The sequence below is a fragment of the Urocitellus parryii genome, chromosome 6, assembly GCF_045843805.1.
Source record: "Urocitellus parryii isolate mUroPar1 chromosome 6, mUroPar1.hap1, whole genome shotgun sequence".
NCBI classification, from domain to species: domain Eukaryota; kingdom Metazoa; phylum Chordata; class Mammalia; order Rodentia; family Sciuridae; genus Urocitellus; species Urocitellus parryii.
This window is the reverse complement of record NC_135536.1, coordinates 46,787,604-46,810,042: the sequence shown is the minus strand read 5'-3', so window position 1 is coordinate 46,810,042 and position 22,439 is coordinate 46,787,604. Positions and strand designations below refer to the sequence as shown.

The 22,439-nt window shown below is 34.9% G+C and overlaps 1 protein-coding gene and 1 non-coding gene across 4 annotated transcripts in view; both read left to right on the top strand.

Moving 5' to 3' along the window:
• The window catches only part of Baz1a (bromodomain adjacent to zinc finger domain 1A), a 112,700-nt gene that overhangs the window by 38,161 nt on the left and 52,100 nt on the right, over positions 1-22,439 (top strand). For all 3 annotated transcript variants that reach the window (XM_077799713.1, XM_077799712.1, XM_077799711.1), the window contains 3 exons: positions 691-831; positions 8,120-8,221; positions 18,315-18,402. In XM_077799713.1, coding sequence (XP_077655839.1) covers positions 691-831; positions 8,120-8,221; positions 18,315-18,402 — 331 coding nt within the window. The remainder of the gene's footprint in view (positions 1-690; positions 832-8,119; positions 8,222-18,314; positions 18,403-22,439) is intronic.
• LOC113200948 (small nucleolar RNA U13) lies at positions 472-574 on the top strand. The gene has a single exon (XR_003303100.1). It is a non-coding gene; the product is annotated as a small nucleolar RNA U13 (small nucleolar RNA).

Genomic DNA, 22,439 nt, shown 5'->3' with positions numbered 1-22,439 from the left:
AAATAATAAGAAGAAAGATCTCAAATCAATAGCCTAACTTGATAAATTAAACTAAAGCTGGGCATAGTGACACATATCTATAATCCCACTAACTCAGGAAGCTAAGTAAGGAGATCACAAATTCAAAGTCAGCCCCAGAAACTTAGTGAGGTCCTAAGCAACTTAGGGAGACCCTGTCTCAAATAAAAATTTTTAAAAAGGGATCGGGATGTAGCTCAGTTGTTAAGTGCCCCTAGGTTCAACCCCTGGTTTCTCTTTCCCACCAAAGAAAAAAGAAACTAAAACAAACTAAAATTCAGATCTAGCAGGAGGAAGGAAATATAAAGAATATAATTGCTAAAGATTTTCATAAATTGAACTATAGTTTTGTATTGTTTGAATTGTATCTAATCTTTGCTTAAATTGTATATTACAGATTTTCTTCTTAATTAAATTGTTTATTTAGTCAGCTATACTCTTTCTATAAAACTGATCCTTTTGTTGATAAGAAGCATGATTATTGGATTTTTAAGCTGATATAAGGAATGTGCCTCCCTCAAACCTTGTTATGATGTAGGCAGTTATTCTTGTTACAGTGCAATGATCTATCTGTGGATAAATAAGTAAATAAAAACTTCATTTGTTCAAAACAGATTGTTATGAAATGTTTGGTTGTAAAGTATCAAGTGATTTGCATTCATTTTGTTTCAGGTTACAGTGTAGGATTTTGGAAGTCCTCCCTCCACATCATAATGGTTATGCTAATGGACGTGTTAGCAGTACAGATGGAGAAACTATTATCATCAGTGACAGTGATGATTCAGAAACACAAAGCGGTTCTTTCCAAAATGGGTAAGTGATTTTTAAATTATTTATCAGACTGAATAATGACATTCCATTGAAACAGTTGTTCCTTTATCCCTTACTTTCCTTTTTAATCATACTATGGTATACTACCCATCTAAACAATCTGTTTGAACAAAAGATGTTAGGTTAATTTTGAAAAAGGTAAATTAACCTTTTTCAAAATTAACCTATCTAGTTAATGCTAATAAACTGCTTAAGAGCAATTTTAGTAAATCTCATTAAATTGTATTTATATATTTCCCTTTTTGTTTACTTGGAAGAATTCATTCTATAATTATTAAGACTTAATTTATGGAGAATATGGTAAAGAAGCGAGAACTTCTGTAACCACCTATAACTGAGTCAAATAATGGTCTGTGTCAGCTGAGTACTGTTGGCAAAAATCACACAAACATGTAGATATGATGTAATTTGCGGGGAGGAGGGTCTGTGCCGGGGATCACACCTACTAGATTTATCATGTTAGGCAAGTGCTCTGCCACTGAGCTATACCTCCAGCCCTGGACTTAAGATTTAAAATCTTAAGTCAGTCATTTTATGTATTTTAGTTCAACAGTTTCTTCTGTCCTCTATTTCAGCTATTCTAAATCTTAATTCCTCCATTCTGTTCCCTTTCAAGCATCTCAAACTTTAATGCTTTCTTCTGTCTATGTCTTTTCTTCTCTATTTTTATTGGTTAGTGCCATAATATTCAAATAAAAAACTTGAGGCCACATTTCACTACTTTGCTTTTTAAATAACAGTGCCTGCCAAATTCATTCTTAGAATCTTGTAGTTCAAGTTTTGGTTTTGTCTGGTGTGAACTATTGTAGGTAGCTATAACTAGCATCTCATAATTGATTATAACCAGGCACTGTGCTAAGTGCTTTGTATGCATTTTTTTAGACTTGGAAGAATATTGTTATTTAACAAGGAAGAACCTGAGACTTAGAAAGGTTAATCATGGTATTACTGAAAGAATAGACAATGATAAAGAATAGAGAGCTCAGAAATAGACTCATGTAAATAATATAGTTAACTGATCCTTGACAAAGGAGCAAAGGCAGTATAATGGAGTAGAGATAGTCTTTTCAATAAATGGTGCTGGAGAAACTGGACATCCTCTTACAAAAGATTAAATCTAGGTAAAGAGCCTATACTGTTCACAGAAATTAAATCAAATGGATTATAGACCTAAATGTAAAACACAAGACTATAAAACCCCTAGGAGATAACATATAGGAGAAAACCTAAGTGACCCTTGGTTGTGGTGATGACTCTAGATACAACACAAAAGGCATGACCCATGAAAGAAATAATTGATCAGCAAGACTTCATTTAAGTTAAATTTCTGATCTGCAAAAGTCATTAAAAGAATGAAAGAACAAGCCACAGAGTGGGACAAAGAACTTGTCAAAGACCATCTGTTAAAACAGTTATCCAGCCAGTCATGATGGCACATTTCTGTAATCCCAGCCACTCCAAAGACTCAGACAGAGATCGAAAGTTGGAGGCCAGCCTCAGCAACTCAGCAAGACCCTGTCTCACAATAAAAATGAAAAATTGCTTGGTTGTATTTGTTGGTAGAGTGCCCCTGGGTTTAATCCCCAGTCCTGGTGGGTGGTGGGGGTGACCCAAACTTTACCATGGATTCTTAAAACTCAGAAAATGAACAACTTAACTAAAATACGGGCAAAAGACCTGAACAAATACTTCACCAAATAAGTTATATAAATAGCAAGTAAGCATGTGAAAAGATGTTCAATATCAATTGTCATTAGGGAATTGGAAATTAAAATAACAGTAAGATACTACAACACACCTATTAGAATGGCAAAAATCCAGAATACTAACAAAACCAAATGCTAGTGAGAATGTGGAGCAATAGGAGCTCCAGTTAGTGGCTGGTAGAAATGCAAAATAGTAAAGCTACTTTGGAAGACGGTGACCAGTTTCTTTTTCTTTTTTTTTTTTTTTTTTTGTAAATTTTTTTTTTTTTTAGAGAGAGAGAGAGAGAATTTTTTAATATTTATTTTTTTTTAGTTTTCGGCGGACACAATATCTTTGTTTGTATGTGGTGCTGAGGATCGAACCCGGGCCGCACGCATGGCAGGCGAGCGCACTACCGCTTGAGCCACATCCCCAGCCCAGTGAGCAGTTTCTTTAAAAAAAAAAAAAAAAAAGAGTAAACATACTCTTGTATGATCCAGCAATTACACTCCTTGATATTTACCCAGATATGTTGAAGACTTTCATCCATACAAAAACCTGTGTGTGGATATTTATAACTTTATTTGTAAATAAACTTTATAGCTTTATTTGTAATTCCAAAACATGGAAGCAACTAAAATGTCACTTAGGTGAGTGGATAAATAAACAATGGTACATATAAACATTGGAATGTCATCTCGCACTAAAAAGAAATGAACTAGCAAACCATGAAAAGACATGGAGGAAATATAATTGCATTTTAAGTAAAAGAAGCCAATCTGTTATAGACTGTATGACTCTAACTATATGACATTCTGGTTAAGGCAAAATTATGGAGACAGTAAAAGATTAAGTGCTGTTGCCAGGAGTTTCAGGGAAGGAGGATGAATTGGTGGAGCACAAAAGAGTTCTAGGGCATTGCAGCTATTCTATATGTTACTACAGTGGTGGATACATGTTTTTATACATTGGTCTACAATACCAAGAGTGAACCCTAATATAAAGTATGGACTTTGGGTGATGATAATGTGTCAGTGTAAGCTCACTTTTTGCAACAGTGTTCTTTGATTCAGGATATTGATAGCAGGGGAGGTTGTGGATGTGCAGAGACAGGGAATATATGGGAATGCTATATTTTCTGCTCAATTTTTATGTGAACCTAAAACTATGAAAAATAAAGTATATTAATTAAAAAAATACATGTACATAATATATTGCCATTTTTAAGTGTACAATTTGGTAACATTAATTACCTTTATAGTGTTACACAGCTACCATCACAATCTATTTCAAAGACTCTTTTATCATTGCAAATAGAAATTCTGTATCTATTAGGCTTTAACATCCCATTTATTCTTCTTTCCAGCTTAGTAATTGCTTATCAACTTTTTTGTCTTTCTGTTATTTAATGTATGTAGAATTATGTAGTATTTGTTCTTTTGTCTAGCTCATTTCACTTAGCATGTTTTCAGGGTTCATCTGTGTTGTAGCGTGAATCAGAACTTAATTTCTTCATTATCGCTGAATATTTTATTGTGTGTCTACTATATTTTGTTTATCCACTCATTTGTTGATGGATACTTGGGTTGTTTTCATCTTTGACTATTATGAATAATACTGTAATAAATACTGTTGTACAAGTAATCGAGTCTGTTTTTAAATGCTTTTGAGTACATTCCTTTGAGTAGAATTGCTGTGTTAGGTGGTAATTCGACACTTTTTGAGGAAATGCCAAAATGTTTTTCCCAGTAGCTATGTCATTTTACATTCTCCCTGGCAATATAGCAGTTTCCAATTTTATTATCATTGTTGTTTTCTGGTTGTTGCTTTTTGTGGAGCTGGGGATTGAACCCAGGGTCTCACACATCTAGGCAGGCATTCTACCACTGAGCTACATCCCCAGCCCTGTTATTTTTAATTATAGCCATCTGTATATATGTAAAGTGATATTCTGTGGTTTTATTTGGATTTCCCTAATGACTAATAATGTGTTTATTAGGTATTTGTATACCTTCTTTGGAGAAATGTCTATTCTAATGCTTTATCCAATTTTTTGTTATTTCTTTTCCAATATAGGGGATAGAATCAAGATCTTGTACATACTACACGCTCATTTTAAAATTGGATTAGTTGTCTTTTTGTTGTTGAATCATAGTATTTTTTCAATATATTTTGACCAGAGTTTTTAAAATTATTTGTTCTAATTAGGTATGTTTGACAGCAGAAAGCATTTTGATTCATTGTACCCAATAGCAGCGCAACTTTTCATTTCTCTGATTGTGCACGATTTGATCAGTTTTATAAAAAGATTATGATGCATTTGGAGGGAACATTGATTTTTTTTTTTTTTGCAAATACCAAATGCCATGTTTGTAAAATCAGGGAATTAAAAATTTGCCTGTCTTCTATACAATTTCATTCTTCCAGAACATATTATTAGCTTACTTATTATGGGCATTGATAACCATATATTATTGAAATAAAAAGTATAAAAGCAGTAACCAATTTTTGTTGGTGGGCAGTGTTCAAAGTTTTGGGGAGCAGGTCAATTAGTAATTTTGAGGATCAGCTTAAATATAGTCTTATTTACTTGTTGGTGTTGGGAATTGAACCCAGAGTCTCTTGTAAGCTAAACATATTCTCTACCATTGAGCTATATCCTTAGCCCAAACTTAAACTAAGCTTGTGAAAGAGGCTATTGCAGCTTATCACAAAGCATACTTCATGTATTCTTAACAGCTCTTGGGACATTTTAGCACCTTGTGGTTCTTAAAGAACCTAACACATGGAGCTGGGGTTGTGGCTCAGTGGTAGAGTGCTGGCCTGGCATGCATGAGGCACTGGGTTCGATCCTCAGCACCACATAAAAATAAAATAAAGATATTGTGTTCACCCAAAAAAAAAAATCTGGCTTTTAGCCAGAATTGTGTTCTTCAGTAAAAATATGAGGTAATTTTCTTCCTTAGCTGTTGGTAGAACTAAATAGGGCAGAAATGTACATATTCCTATGTAAATCTACTTTAGAATGAAATAAGACTAATTGTACTACAGGGATACTTTGTGTAGATTATGTAATTAATAACACCTTAAGTATGGAATTATTCATTTATTTCATGCAGGCAATTATTTTTCTTTTTTTGTTGTTTATTCGCTTTGGGGGTGCTAGAAATGAAATATAGGGCCTTGTATGTGCTGGTAAGTGCTCTACCACTGGATTATATCCCTAGCCAAAACATAACTCTTTGGAAGCAGTTTTTTAGGTGTCATCATGTAAGCAAAATTTATTTTTAGAGTTGAGTTCTTGGGTATAATTTATAGTACTAGATAAAGTTGGGCGTGTCTTTTAGAGATGATATTTTACATCATATAAAACTGAGGTGCTAGTTATATAGCTCGGTGGTAGAATGCTTGCCAAACCCAAGGTCCTGGGTTCTATCCCCAGAACTGCAAATAAATAAATAAAAAAAATTGAGGTGAAGAATTGGGGAACGTAGCTCAGTGGTAGAGCACGTGTGAGGCCCTATGTCCAATACCCAGCACCCGTCCTCACAAATTAAGAAGTTTAGAATTTTGTCTCCTGGTGCTCCTCTCTGAAATATTACTTACATGTATCATATATGGTGTAGGATCCTCTTGAGCAATATGTGTCTAATCTGAAAATATTATATTCACTAAATTTCTTTCATGTAATGTAATCTGGCTCTCATAATAACTTGACTGTTAGTAAGATAATGAAATTTGAGTATCGTTTTTAAAGTAGTAGATATGTATAATGTTTCAAAATACACCTACTGTCATGTATATCTAAACAGAATAACAATAAAAAAGAACAGAACTGGACATAAATGCATTAAAGCTAGAAGTTGTCAAGATTTTCAAGTTATTAGTCCTATGCCCAATCCTATTTCTCCTGAAAACACTGATATCATAAAATAGTCACTGTGTTATTTTAATCTGAAAACACCTTAGAGAGTTAATAAAAATTAACTAACTTTTTATATTTTAGCAAGTATGTTACATTTAGAATCATTCTTGGTTATAAACAGAAATTGTTTTGCTTGATGTATGTAAATTTCTATTATAATACATATATTATTAAAGTGGACTTCATTCTTTTGGAATTGGAAGCTCCATTCATGAAAATTTAATGTGTGAAAAGTAAGGTTAGTATTTTAAATTAAAATATATGTATTGCCCTAAGTAACCATCTGTGGTGAAAACCTAATCATTCAATGGATCGTCATTGAAGAACATTTGTAGTGAACATAACTTGATAATCATTCGTTGTTGTTGTCATTGTGTGATTGATTGTTTTTGTTTGGTACTGGGGATTGAACCTAGGGACACTCTACCACTGAGCTACATCCCCAGCCCTTTTTATTTTGAGACAGAACTTCACTAAGTTGCTGAGGTTAGCCTCAAACTTTCCATCCTCCTGCCTCAGCCTCACAAGTCACTGGGATTGTAGGTGTATGCCACTGTGCCCAGCTTGGTAATGATCCTAAAAGAAATCTTTATGTTGAAAGTATAGTTTTGGGGCTGGGGTTGAAGCTCAGTGGTAGAATGTTTGCCTAACGTGTGAGGCACTGGGTTTGATTCTCAGCACCACATAAAATAAATAAGTAAGTAAATAACAAGTTATGTTTAAAAAAGAAAGTATAGTTTGGGTTTTTGGGGTCATTTTTGTTCTGCTGATAGTAAAATTTATTACTTTTTTCTTTATTGTCATCCATAGGATAGCAACAAAAACAATTTCCATTTTGGTAGAACTAAATTTTTATATATGTATATATAAAAGTATATATAATTATATATATATAACTATTACATATATTTAAAACTATCTATATAACTATTACATATATTTTAAGTTATTTATATATATTTATATATACATATATATGTATTTATATATATTTTATATACATATAAATAAAACAATTGAATAAGTGGATGAATATACTCTCAAAGGAAAGAAGTTGGTGGAGGTAGGAATTAAACATGCAGCCTCTTCATCGGTTCTTTTTTTTTTTTTTAATATATTTTTTAGGGGCTGGGGATGTGGCTCAAGAGGTAGCGCGCTCGCCTGGCATGTGTGCGGCTCAGGTTTGATCCTTAGCACCACATACAAACAAAGATGTTGTGTCCGCCAAAAACTAACTAAATAAATAAATATTAAAAAAATAAAATAATATATTTTTTAGTTGTAGTTGAACAAAATACCTTCATTTTTATTTATTTATTTTTATGTGGTGCTAAGGATCAAACCCAACGCCTCACACATGTTAGGTGTGTGCTCTACCATTGAGCCACAACCCAGCCCCTCTTCACCAATTCTTAAGGTAAACTACATTGTATCCGCTTTTGCTCTTGGGTTATATACCTATGAAGAAGAATTTTTTTTTAAGTGATCTGACCCAAAATGAGTGTTTGTTCAACTCTAGTTACTTTTGTCACTTAAGGGAAAATTTATCAAACGAGTAATTAAAATACCAACATTAAATTGTGCTTTGTACTATTTTGGCTAAGAGAATGGCAGGGAAGGTTTATCACCAGTAACTTATTTTGTCTTTTATCTTTTTAGGAAGAAAAAAGATGCATTTGATCCCTTATTATTCAAGTACAAGGTGCAACCCACTAAAAAGGAATTGTATGAGTCTGCTATTGTTAAAGCAACACAGATCAGGTAAAACTCCTTGTCTTCTCTATAGTAAAGTACAATAATTGTGTAGATAGATTCAGAAGGTTTGATTTAGAACAAACGGATAGTGTTGTAGATGGTTAATTCTTTTAAAGTAAATTTATATTTATATCTTCTTAAATTGATAAAATGAATCCTAATGGACTCCTTAAACCCTATGTTTAGGTTATTAACTAACCACAAATAGATTTCAGGGGTTGGGGTTGTAGCTCAGTGGTAGAGCACTTGCCTTTCATGTGTGAGGAACTGGGTTCAATCCTTAGCACCATACAAAGATAAATAAATAAAGATATTATATCCATCTACAACTAAAATATTTTTAAAAATAGTCTTCAAACTAAAGAGTTAAGAAGATTTTTATTTATAAGGTATTTCTCATGAGAAAGGGGTTTTCAAAGATGAGAAATTTAATAGTACTTACAAATATGACATTTGTAGTATAAAAGAACCACCTTAACCAAGTGAGGTGGTGCACATCTGTAATCCCAGCTACTCCAGAGGCTGAAGCAGGGGCACCACAGGTTCAAGGCCATCCTGGGCAATTTAGCAAGATCTTGTATCAAAATAGAGTTTAAAGGGGGAACAGGACTGGGAATGTATTCAGTGAGAGAGCACTAAGTTCAATCCCTACTACCTCCCCCACATCCTGCCTTGACCCCAAAAAAGAATTGACTCTAGGTTGCAGAGAGATATTTTAGGAAAATTCCTATTGTTGTCTGTTTGTTAGGCTCTTAATCATCTGAAAGTATGTTGGCATCAACTAGCTATGAACCTGCCACATAGGAGTCAGCCTTGTATATCATTCGATATAAAATAATGTTTACATCATACATACATGTATCCAAAGAAAAGTGATATCTTAAGAGAATTTTCTGTAGCTATATTGAGGTATGGTGGTTTGTCAGTCCGTTGATGTTGGGAACCCCATCATTAAGATCTCTAGAGCATCCTACATTTTAGTTTAAATTGAAAAATAATATTTCCAATTTAATATTAATGGATTAGTAGTAGTAGTAGTAGTAGTAGTAGTAGTAGTAGCAGCAGCAGAGATTGCTTAACAATTGCTCTTGGGTTATATACCTATGAAGAAGAATTTTTTTTTAAGTGATCTGACCCACTTAACCACCTCCCCAGCCCTTTTTTATTTTTTGATATAGGGTCTCACAAAATTGCTTAGGGCCTCACTAAATTGCTGAGGCTGGCTTTGAACTTGTGATCTTCCTATGAATTGCTGGGATTACAGCCATGTACCACTGGGTGCCTGGCAGGATTATTAAAACTTTTAGTTTATGGACTATTGAGTGGCATAGTTGAGACTGCAAATGTTTTCCTGTTTACACTTGAGTTTTGTCTTTTTTTTTTCTTTTGCCTTTAGTTGAAGATATGTTATTTATATAGTATAAATTCTCTAATTTTTTTTATTTTTCTAGTTTCTTTTTTACTTACACTTTATAATTATTTGGCTAGATCTTGGTTAGTCTTTTAAACTCATTTCCTTCTTAATTTTTAAACCAAAGAACTATAAAGTGAGAAGGTTATACTTGACAATAGAAGGCTTAAATGACTTACAACACTTTGTTAGCATCAAAAGATAAATATTACTGTCTCTTTTAATGAAGAAATAGTAATATTTCTCTAATAAAGAAGACTTGATATTAGAGTATTCCAGATAATACAACTTTGTATGACATGTGAACTCTCCAATAAAAATTTTACTTATTTAATAAAACCATGTGTAGTTAGTAGCTACCATATAAAACAATGTAGTCTTTTGGAGGACTGGTTATTTATTTATTCAGTAGTCAATAAGAGGTACCTTCTTTTTTGCCAACTACTCTGTGGTTCTGGGAAACAGCAGTGAACCAAAGAGTCCTTGCCTAAAACTTAAAGTATAGGAAGAGAATATAAATTTTTGGGAGGCCACTGCTTTAAAATTTATATTGCTGGTCATTGTGGCTCATGCCAATAATCCTAGTGACTCAGGAGGCTGAGGCAGGAAGATGGTCAGTTAAGGGCCAGCCTCAGCAACTTAACAAGACCCTAAGCAATTTAGCATAACCCTGTTTCAAAATATAAAATAAAGAGCTGGGGATTTAGCTCAGTGGCAAAATATCCCTGAGTTCAAATCTCCGGTACCACAAACAAAACAACAACCACCCCGCAAAAACACTCTTATTGTTTGTTTATTCACTTATAGAACCTTTTAACTTGGCTTTTTCCTTTTTTTTTAATTTATTATTTTTTTAATTGGTTATTCAAAACATTACAGATTGCAGAATCACATTGGTTACACATCCACATTTTTACATAATGCCATAATAGTAACTGTTGTATTCTGCTACCTTTCCTATCCTCTACTATCCCCCCTCCCCTCCCCTCCCATCTTCTCTCTCTACCCCATCTACTGTAATTCATTTCTCTCCTTATTTTTTTCCCATTCCCCTCACAACCTCTTATATGTAATTTTGTATAACAATGAGGGTCTCCCTCCATTTCCATGCAATTTCCCTTTTCTCTCCCTTTCCCTCCCACCTCATGACTCTAGTTAATGTTAATCTTTTCCTCCTGCTCTTCCTCCCTGCTCTATTCTTGGTTGCTCTCAATATATCAAAGAAGACATTTGGCATTTGTTTTTTAGGGATTGGCTACCTTCACTTAACATAATCTGCTCTAATGCCATCCATTTCCCTGAAAATTCCATGATTTTGTCATTTTTTAGTGCTGCGTAGTACTCCATTGTGTATAAATGCCACATTTTTTAATCCATTCATGTATTGAGGGGCATCGGGGTTGGTTCCACGGTCTAGCTATTGTGAATTGTGCTGCTATGAACATCGATGTGGCAGTATCCCTATAGTACGCTCTTTGAAGGTCTTCAGGGAATAGTCCAAGAAGGGCAATAGCTGGGTCAAATGGTGGTTCCATTCCCAGCTTTCCTAGGAATCTCCATACTGCTTTCCATATTGGCCGCACCAATTTGCAGTCCCACCAGCAATGTACAAGAGTACCCTTTTCCCCACATCCTCGCCAGCACTTGTTGTTGTTTGACTTCATAATGGCTGCCAATCTTACTGGAATGAGATGGTATCTTAGGGTGATTTTGATTTGCATTTCTCTGACTGCTAGAGATGGTGAGCATTTTTTCATGTACTTGTTGATTGATTGTATGTCCTCCTCTGAGAAGTGTCTGTTCAGGTCTTTGGCCCATTTGTTGATTGGGTTATTTGTTTTCTTATTGTTTAGTTTTTTGGCTTCTTTGTATACTCTGGATATTAGGGCTCTATCTGAAGTGTGAGGAATAAACATTTGTCCCATGATGTAGGCTCCCTGTTTACCTCTCTTATTGTTTCTCTTGCTGAGAAAAAACTTTTTAGTTTAAGTAAGTCCCATTTGTTGATTCTAGTTATTAACTCTTGTGCTATGGGTGTCCTATTAAGGAATTTGGAGCCCGACCCCACAATATGTAGATCGGAGCCAACCTTTTCTTCTATCAGACGCATAGTCTCTGATTTGATATCAAGCTCCTTGATCCATTTTGAGTTAACTTTTTTGCATGGCGAGAGAAGGGGATTCAGTTTCATTTTGTTGCATATGGATTTCCAGTTTTCCCAGCACCATTTGTTGAAGATGCTATCCTTCCTCCATTGCATGCTTTTATCCCCTTTATCTAATATAAGATAGTTGTAATTTTGTGGATTGGTCTCTGTGTCCTCTATTCTGTACCATTGGTCCACCCACCTGTTTTGATACCAGTACCATGCTGTTTTTGTTACTATTGCTCTGTTGTACAGTTTGAAATCTGGTATCGCTACACCTCCTGATTCACACTTCCTGCTTAGAATTGCTTTTGCTATTCTGGGTCTTTTATTTTTCCATATGAATTTCATGATTGCTTTCTCTATTTCTACAAGAAATGCCGTTGGGATTTTGATTGGCATTGCATTGAACCTATAGAGAACTTTTGGTAATATTGCCATTTTGATGATGTTAGTTCTACCTATCCATGAACAGGGTATATTTTTCCATCTTCTAAGATCTTCTTCTATTTCTCTATTTAGGGTTCTGTAGTTTTCATTGTATAAATCTTTCACCTCTTTTGTTAGGTTGATTCCTAAGTATTTTTTTTTTTTTTTGAGGATATTGTGAATGGGGTGGTTTTCCCATTTCCAGTTCAGAAGATTTGTCGCTGATATACAGGAATGCCTTTGATTTATGCATGTTGATTTTATATCCTGCCACTTTGCTGAATTCATTTATTAGCTCTAGTAGTTTCTTTGTAGACCCTTTTGGGTCTTCTAGGTATAAAATCATATCATCCGCAAATAGTGATAATTTAAGTTCTTCTTTTCCTATCTTAATGCCTTTAATTTCTTTTGTCTGTCTAATTGCTCTGGCCAGTATTTCGAGAACTATATTGAATAGAAGTGGTGAGAGAGGGCATCCCTGTCTTGTTCCAGATTTTAGAGGGAGTGCTTTCAGTTTTTTTCCATTTAGAATGATGCTAGCCTGAGGCTTAGCATGTATAGCTTTTACAATGTTGAGGTAAGTACCTGTTATCCCTAGTTTTTCTAATGTTTTGTACATAAAGGGATGCTGTACTTTGTTGAATGCTTTTTCTGCGTCTATCGAGATGATCATATGGTTCTTATCTTTAAGTCTATTGATGAGGTGAATAACGTTTATTGATTTCCGTATATTGAACCAGCCTTGCATCCCAGGGATGAATCCTACTTGATCATGGTGCACGATCTTTTTGATATGTTTTTGTATACGATTTGCCAGAATTTTATTGAGGATTTTTGCATCTAAATTCATTAGGGATATTGGTCTGTAGTTTTCTTTCTTTGAGGTGTCTTTATCTGGTTTGGGAATCAGGGTGATATTGGCCTCATAGAATGAATTTGGAAGTTCTCCCTCTTTTTCTATCTCCTGAAATAGATTGTGGAGTATTGGTATTAGTTCTTCTTTAAAGTTCTTGTAAAACTCTGCTGTATATCCATCTGGTCCTGGGCTTTTCTTGGTTGGTAGTCTTTTGATGGCTTCTTCTATTTCCTCACTTGATATTGGTCTGTTTAGGTTGTTTATATCTTCCTGACTCAATCTGGGTAGTTCATATGTCTTAAGGAGTTTATCCATGCCTTCACTATCTTCTATTTTATTAAAGTATAGGGTTTCAAAATAATTTCTAATTATCTTCTGTATTTCTGAATTGTCTGTTGTGATGTTGCCTTTTTCATTCCGTAGGCTAGTAATTTGGTTTCTCTCTCTTCTTCTCTTTGTTAGCATGGCTAGTGTTCTATCAATCTTATTTATTTTTTCAAAGATCCAACTTTTAGTTTTGTCAATTTTTTCGATTTTTTTTTGTTTCGATTTCATTGATTTCAGCTCTAATTTTAATTATTTCTTGCCTTCTACTGTATTTGCTGCTGATTTGTTCTTCTTTTTCTAAGGCTTCGAGGTATAGTGTGAGGAAATTTATTTGTTGGCTTTTCTTTCTTTTAAGGAATGAACTCCATGAAATGAATTTTCCTCTTAGTACTGCTTTCATAGTGTCCCAGAGATTTTGATATGTTGTGTCTGAGTTTTCGTTTACCTCTAAGAATTTTTTAATTTCCTCTTTGATGTCTTCTGTAACCCTTTGTTCATTCAGTAGCATATTGTTTAATCTCCGTGTGATGTAGGATTTTTCCTTTCTCATGTTATTATTGATATCCAATTTCATTCCATTATGATCAGATAAAATGCATGGTAGTATCTCAACTCCTTTGTAATTGCTAAGATTTGCCCTGTGACATAATATATGGTCTATTTTTGAGAAGGATCCATGTGCTGCTGAGAAGAAAGTGTATCCGCTTGATGTTGGGTGGTATATTCTGTATATATCAATTAAGTCTAAGTTATTAATTGTATTATTGAGCTCTATGGTTTCTTTATTCACCTTTTGTTTGGAAGATCTGTCCATTGGTGAGAGGTGTGTTAAAATCTCCCATGATTATTGTGTTGTGGTCTATTAGACTCTTGAACTTGAGAAGAGTTTGTTTGATGAACGTAGCTGCACCATTGTTTGGGGCATATATATTAATGATCGTCAAGTCTTGTTGGTGTATGGTTCCCTTGAGCAGTATGTAGTGTCCTTGTTAATCCCTTTTGATTAACTTTGGCTTGAAGTCTATTATATTTGATACAAGTATGGACACCCCTGCTTGCTTCCGGGGTCCGTATGAGTGATATGATTTTTCCCAACCTTTCACCTACAGTCTGTGTATGTCTTTTCCTATCAGATGAGTCTCCTGTAGGCAGCATATTGTTGGATCTTTTTTTTAATCCATTCTACTAGCCTATGTCTTTTGATTGGTGCATTTAAGCCATTAACATTTAGGGTTACTGTTGAGATATGGTTTGTATTTCCAGCCATATTTGGTTATGTATGATACTTAACATGATTTGATTTTCCTCTATGCTTAGTTTTTCCTTTACTGTACTAACTCCCGATGTTGGTTTTGATTGTTATTTTTCATTTCCTCTTCCTGTAATGTTTTGCCAAGGATGTTTTGAAGAGCTGGTTTTCTAGCTGCAAATTCTTTTAACTTTTGTTTATCATGGAAGATTTTTATTTCATCTTCAATCCTGAAGCTTAATTTCGCTGGATACATGATTCTTGGTTGGAACCCTTTTTCTTTCAGCGTTTGAAATATGTTGTTCCAGGATCTTCTAGCTTTCAGAGTCTGTTTTGAAAGATCAGCAGTTATCCTGATTAGTTTACCCCTAAATGTAATCTGCTTCCTCTCTCTTGTGGCTTTTAAGATTCTCTCCTTATTCTGTATGTTGGGCATCTTCATTATTATGTGTCTTGGTGTGGATCTCTTATGATTTTGTACATTCGGTGTCCTGTAGGCTTCTAGTATTTGGATTTCTTTTTCATTCTTTAAGTCTGGGAAGTTTTCTAGTATTATTTCATTGACTAGATTGCTCATTCCCTTGGTTTGGACCTCTGTACCCTCTTGTATCCCAATAACTCTTAGGTTTGGTTTCTTGATGTTATCCCATAATTCTTGGATGTTCTGCTCATGATTTCTTAACATTCTCGCTGAGCTGTCTATGTTCTTTTCAAGTGGAAAAGTTTGTCTTCGTTGTCTGAAGTTCTATCTTCTAAGTGTTCTACTCTGCTGGTAATACTCTCATTTGAGTTTTTAATTTGGTTCATTGTTTCCTGCATTTCCAGGATTTCTGTTTGTTTTTTATATCCTCTATCTCCCTATAGAGTTGATCTTTTGCTTCTTGGATTTGTTTATGTAATTCATTGTCAAAGTGATTTTTCATTGTCTGAATTTGATGTATAATGTCTTCCTTGAGACTCCAGATCATCTGAAGCATGTATATCCTGAACTCTTTGTCTGACATTCCATCAGCTGCAGATATTACCTCATCTAATGTTGAATTGACCTGTATTGTTTGTGGTCCTTTCTTTCCTTGTCTTTTCATACTGCTCATGATTCTTTCTAGCTTTGTGAAACTGTTGTGCTAATGTTTTCCCCTTATATATTTGTATTGTTCTTGTATAGCTCCAAAATCCCTCTTTTTCGGAGAAAGACAATGTTAACAGATCCCAATATCAACAGTACATTATCTAAGCACAAGTTTTCATTATTAATACATTTATAGTTAGATTCTAAGACTATAGATATTGGTTTTAATTATTACTTAAGAATATATTCATTAGTTTCATAAAAGGCGTACCATATCTGGTGGCATATGGAAAACTTAATTTCAGAGGAAGGATGTTATACTTAGAGGGAAAGGAGTGAGGGTATGAGGTTAAACTAACTTAGCACCTTTGGAGAACTCTAACCACTAGACTGGTAATTTATGGAAGAATGTATAGACTCAACTCCTATCTATTTAGTTACCCTATGTATAGATAGCAAAAGTTAGGAGATTGAAAGTGGGATAGAGAGAATACGAATTAAAAAAAAAAGAAAAAAATAACAAGGAAGAAAAGAGAAATAAGAGAAGGAAAAGGGAAGTAAGATAGAAATGAAGAAAAAAATGGGGGGGGAGGCAGGGTATATGCAATTCCTCTATATTATATTACTTTGGTAATTCGGTTGTTCATGCACAGCTCTTGGTTTCACATATGCTGAAGTTGTGGAAGAGAGAGAAGAAAAGAGAAAGAAAGAGAAAAAAAAAGTCTCTTAGAACACTGTTTTCCTTGCTTCCAGTAGGTGGCGTTGTCTATTCCTAGCTTGAGCCTCTGTATTCAGGGTGGTGGGTATAGCCAGTGTGAAAGGAAATGAGCTTCCACCTGTATCTTCCCTACTCTGGTCTCTGAGGTAGAAACCAGGTGCCTGTACAGTTGTTGTTTTGCGTTGATAGCTACAACCCCCAAAAGCTTGTGGGAAATATTTTGAGTTATCACAGCTAAGGGTGGGGGAGTTGGAAACAGGGTACCTGGATCAGCCGCAGAACTGTGCTGGTAGCCAGTTTAAACCCCTTTGATGGGTTTTAAGTGTTGATGGGCTTCCTCTGGACTAGCACTCGGGGCGGGGCCGGACTTCCTCCTCCTGTCTGGCTGGGCGCCTGGCGTCTTCCTCCTCTGGTTTGGCTGGGCGCCTGGCGCGTCTTTCTCCTCTGGTCTTGGCTTTTTCTTGAAGGGAATACTTTTGTGTTATATAAAAATGTTTAGGTTTTTCTAGAAATACATGTGGGGTTTTTATTGATTTGATTTTGTTGGTGGTGGTGTTCCATGGTTGTTGTGTGTTTGGAGATAAGGGAGAATCAAAAATAGTGTTTTAGAATCTTAATTTTAATTCTCTTTAATTATTGATGATGATGATGATGATTATTTATTTGAGAGTGTGTGTGTGTGTGTGACAGAGAGAGTGTGATGGTACTGGGGATTGTACCCAAGTCCCTATATTTTTATACCACTGAGCTATTTCTCCAGCCCTTTTTTGAGACAGGGTCTCTCCAAATTACCCAAGTTCCTGCCTCTCAGCCTCCCAAGTAGCTTGGGATTAAGGTATATGCTACTGAACCCAGACACTTCTGTTTAATTTGTATCTGCTTATTTGTTCGCTTCCATATAATTCTTATTACACATATAGAGAACAATTTTTCATATCTTTGTATAAAGTATGTTCAAAACATATGGATTCTTGTGTGTGTGTGTGTGTGTGTGTGTGTGTGTGTGTGTGGTGTTGGGGATGGAACCCAGGGCCTTAGGCATGCAAGGCAAATACTCTCCCAACTGAGCTATATACCCAGTACTCCATATGAGATTTTAATACAAAGATTTAAAAATTCAATAAAACCTATGTTAGCCCTGCTTACAATATCCATTTCGGTATAGATTTACTTAGTCATAGTATTATGTGATATATGATAATCTACTGATTATAATTTTTAAAATAATTTTAATGATGATATTTGGAAGGGTGATAACATTTGGTTTATAGTCCATATTATATTTTCCTTGAGGTTTATATGATTTCCAAATGTCTCCTAAGCAATAAATTCATATATTATTTCTATAATAGACTTAATAGATACATTCAAGTAGGTTTTTAAAAAATATTTTTAGCTGTAAATGGAAACATATCTTTATTTATTTTTTTATGTGATGCTGAGAATCAAACCCAGTGCCTCACACATGCTAGGCAAGCACTCTACCACTGAGCCAAATCCCAGCCCTCAAGTTGATTTTATAACTTCCAACATAAATACCTCTTTTTTTTTTTAAAGAGAGAGTGAGAGAGGAGAGAGAGAGAGAGAGAGAGAGAATTTTTAATATTTATTTTTTAGTTCTCAGCGGACACAACATCTTTGTTGGTATGTGGTGCTGAGGATCGAACCCGGGCCGCACGCATGCCAGGCGAGCGCGCTACCGCTTGAACCACATCCCCAGCCCCAAATACCTCTTCATAAAGTTTCTCACAATTTCTACATAAATACAGTTGGAAGATGAAATGTCCTTAATTTCCTGGGCTCAAAATTCAGTTTTTAAATTTGCAGAAAATTTGGAGTTTGAGTTAAATTTTCTTTGATATTAACACTACCTTCTTTCTTCTTCCCCCTGTAGCAGGAGAAAACACTTATTTTCTCGTGATAAATTAAAACTTTTTCTGAAGCAACACTGTGAACCACAAGATGGAGTCATTAAAATTAAGGTAATCAGAGTTGTGAAATTATTTGTTAGAAGGAAAAAAAATAAGAAATAAGTAGTGTTATAAAGCTATAACATTACAAAAATGTTAAAAGAATTGTTTAAAATAACTTATCTGGAGCCAGTTTTTAGTACTTTTAAAAATATTTATTGGATTAAATACTAATTTTGCAATTGCTAGAATTGTTAAGATTCTCTGTTACTACCACTTTTTTTTCTTACAAAAGAAAGATTAGCCATGCCAGAGGCAGTGGTACGTGTCTGTAGTCCCAGCAACTCAGGAATCTGAGGCAGGAGGATCACAGGTACAAGACCAACCTCAACAATTTAGCAAGACTCTCCCCCCCCTCCATGTAAGCAGCAAAGAGGCGTTTATTGCGAGCTAGCCTGGTCCTCTGCGCACACAGCAACTGGTGATGCTGAGAGGCCCCAAGCCCACGGTTTGCAGCAGTTTTATACACTCTTTGGGGAAGGCAGGGACTTTACATCATAGCATCTCTAAGCAAATTATCACACACCGCGGGAAAATCATAAAACAACAATCCTAAAATGGGAAAATCATAAAACAACAACCCTAAAACATGATTAGCACATTCACTGGAGAGAACAAGTTGGGTAAGGGTGATTGGTTAGTACAAGAGGGGGATTTGAGCTTATTGGTTTAATTCACAAGGGGAGTACGTGCTGAACTACTTGGTTTCCCACCATGTTATCAACCACCATAAACTACTGGGAGGGTCATCTGGCATCCCAGGTATTTTCCCTGTCTCATGCTGATTGGTGGTTGCTAGGGGTTTGCTATGGGTCCTCACTTAGCCTGACTGAGTCAGGGACACCTGGTGCCACAGATCTCTCCTTTTATTTGCAGACAAACAACTTAGCAGGGTGGGTATGTGCCTAGGAGTGCTCTGTGGGTGTTTCCAAGGACAAGAGCCATGCCCCCTTCCTTGGACAGGCTTTGCTCTGGGGTAGAGGCTGGTTTCTCAAAAAAAGAGTCACATCAGTTTCTCACTGCAAATTCGTAATTCAACTATCTTTCCAAGTCTACAAATTCACCCATCCCCATAAGCATTTCTAAGGGGGTTTCAGTATTTTGCTTTCGATTTTTCTCTGCTTGCTCCGTACCATAATCTGTCCAGTAGAATTTCCAAAGTAGGAAATCTCCACTGCTTAAACAAGAGCATGCAATAAAAAATCCAGTCACTCAGAAGAAGAGGCTTGTGGCAAACGGACTCAAGCAAGCTTTGTACAAATGGCGAATTAGGACCATATACATCACAAGTGTTTTTTAATGCCTTGATAGTTTTGAATGGTATTACAGCATGGACGTGGACACTTTGGTCTTGGTTGTTAACCTGTTCAAAAACTGAAACCCACTAATGTCCTCTCTGCCTCTTGAGCTCTCCTGAACCCATGTTGTAACAGTGTAAAGAAAGTCATTGAGAGCTCAGAGTACCTGTTAAAATTTGTTCTCCCACCTGGAAGCACTGAATCTGAATAGCTGGAACAGGTCCTGCTAGACTTAATCTATTAAAATTTCCTGGTAATTCCTGGATTTCATTGTCTGACTCATCTCCCTAGGTCTGAGACTCATTTGTGCCTTCATCCTCTTCGTCATCTTTGTTTCATTAGCAAGACTCTTAAGTAAAATATATTTTTTTAAAAGATGTTGGGGATGTGGCTCAGTGGTTCAATCCCAGGTCAAAAAAAAAAAATCAACAAACATGAAAAGAAGCTCAATTTTACTTCACAAATAAAAATTAAGATTATACTAAACAATTTTTACTTTTTTTACTTTTAATAAAAGATTGCCAGAAGATATTTTGGTATGCTTGCATATACTTTTTCAAGCATACATATGCAAAAACAATTTGCTTCCCACTTTTGGCAGAGGATGCTATTAAGAGTCTTTATAAATACACAAAAATGTGGGTAGTTTTTGTGTGTTGTGTGTATATGAATAAAGGTTTTGGACAGTTAATGTTAATAAAACCTATTGTGACCATGTGTGCATGCATCCCTAATTTTGAAAATCCATAATGCTCCAAAATCTGAAACTTTTTGAGCACTGACATGACTTGAAGTGGAAAATTCCACATCTTGAAACTTTGTTTCATGCACAAAATTATTAAAATCATATAAAATTACCTTTAGGATGTGTACATAAGGATATATGAAACATGAATTTTGTTCCATCTCCAAAATATTAAGTATATGCAAATATTTCAGAGTCTTAAATTATCTGTAACACTTCTGATTCCAAGCATAAGGAATACTCATCCTATATTTGAGAAGAAACCACCCATGTGCTTTATATTCATGCTGAAAGAGCTGTTCTATATACTCAGAATTATGTAGGATAACATGAAATTATCCTAATGGAGTCTACTTCGATGTAAGATTTTTTTTTCCTTTTGGTAGTTTTAGATAAACAGCATGATTTTATTTTATTTGCTTATGTTTTTATGTGGTGCTAAGGATCGAACCCAGTTCCTTTCACATGCCAGGCAAGTACTCTACCACTGAGCCACAACCCCAGCCCAACTTTGATGTAAGGTCTTAATAGGTTATTGATTATTATGATAGCCAGAATCGATTGAATTTTAAGTATTAAAAATGGTGTTCTGGGCTGGAGTTGTGGCTCAGTGGTAGAGCATTTGCCTAGCATGTGTGAGGCACTGGGTTTGATCTCAGAACCACATAAAAAAGTAAAGAGATTGTGTCCATCTACAGCTAAAAATCTTTTCTTAAAAAACATGGTATTCTTAAAATAAATATGTAGAAAATCAAGTTCTCAGTAGAAGTGTTTTTGTTTTGTTAATACTTGAATTTTTGGATCATTATTTTTTATACATTTCTTTTACATTTTTAGTCGTAGTTGGACAGAATATTTTTATTTTATTTTATATGGTGCTGAGGATCAAACCCCAGGACCTCACACTACTAGGCAAGTGCTCTACCGCTGAGCCCACAACCCAGCCCCTCTTATACATTTCTTGAAATGATATTTCTATAAATGACATATGGTTTCTTTGAGAAAAAGTGATGATCTTGGTCACAAGGCCAAAATTAGTGAAACATTTAGGGTTACACATGGATGACAGTTAAACAAGTTCTAGATATAAGGTAAAGGGAAAGAAGCTCATAAATTTGGTAATTGTCCTTGAACCATACAACTTCCAGTAAGAATGAGATTGGCCAGGCATGGTGGCACATGCCTAAAATCCCAGAGATTTGGGAGTTTGATACAGGAGGATTGAGTTAGAGCCCAGCCTGGACAACTTAGATCCTGTCTCAAAAAATAAAAAGGGCTGTGAGTATAGCTTGGTGGTTGAGAATCCCTGGGTTCAATCCCCAATACTACAAAAAAGAAAAAGAGAGATTAACTTCTGAACTTAAATTCTGAGGTAAAATTATATGAATTTATAAATATTTATGCTTTTATCCAAAACAGTTTTAAAAATTTGATACATACAGTATTTATTACCTAACCCTAAAATGAAAATCTAAACTCAGGGTTGGGAAACAGTTAAAAAAAAAAAAAGTATTGGGGGTACAGAAATTGTACTGTATTCCATGAATATTTTGTATCAAGTAAAAACAAAAACAATTTATAGAGTTACAGTGGTATATTTTTAATGGTAAATATATGAATTAATTATTTACATAGAAAATCTCAGGCAATTAGTCAAAAGCAAAATAAATAGATTATTATATGTGTAATTTTGAAGTAGTTTTAGAATTCAGGATCTGAGCCATGTGTAGTGGGCATACCTGTAATTTCAGCTACTCAGTAGGCTGAGGCATGAGGATTGCAAGTTTGAGGCTAGCCTGGGCAACTTAGTGAAACCCTATCTAAAAAAGAAAAAAAAAATTAAAAAGGGCTGGACTATTTCAGTGATAGAGTGTGAAGCAAATTGATAAAAACATTCTTGGTGTTTTATGGTAATCTTTGAAGTGTAGTTTTCTTTCTGGTAAGACTGATTAATAATGTAATTTAGAAAAGAATCAAATGTAAACCAACTAAAATGTATCACTACA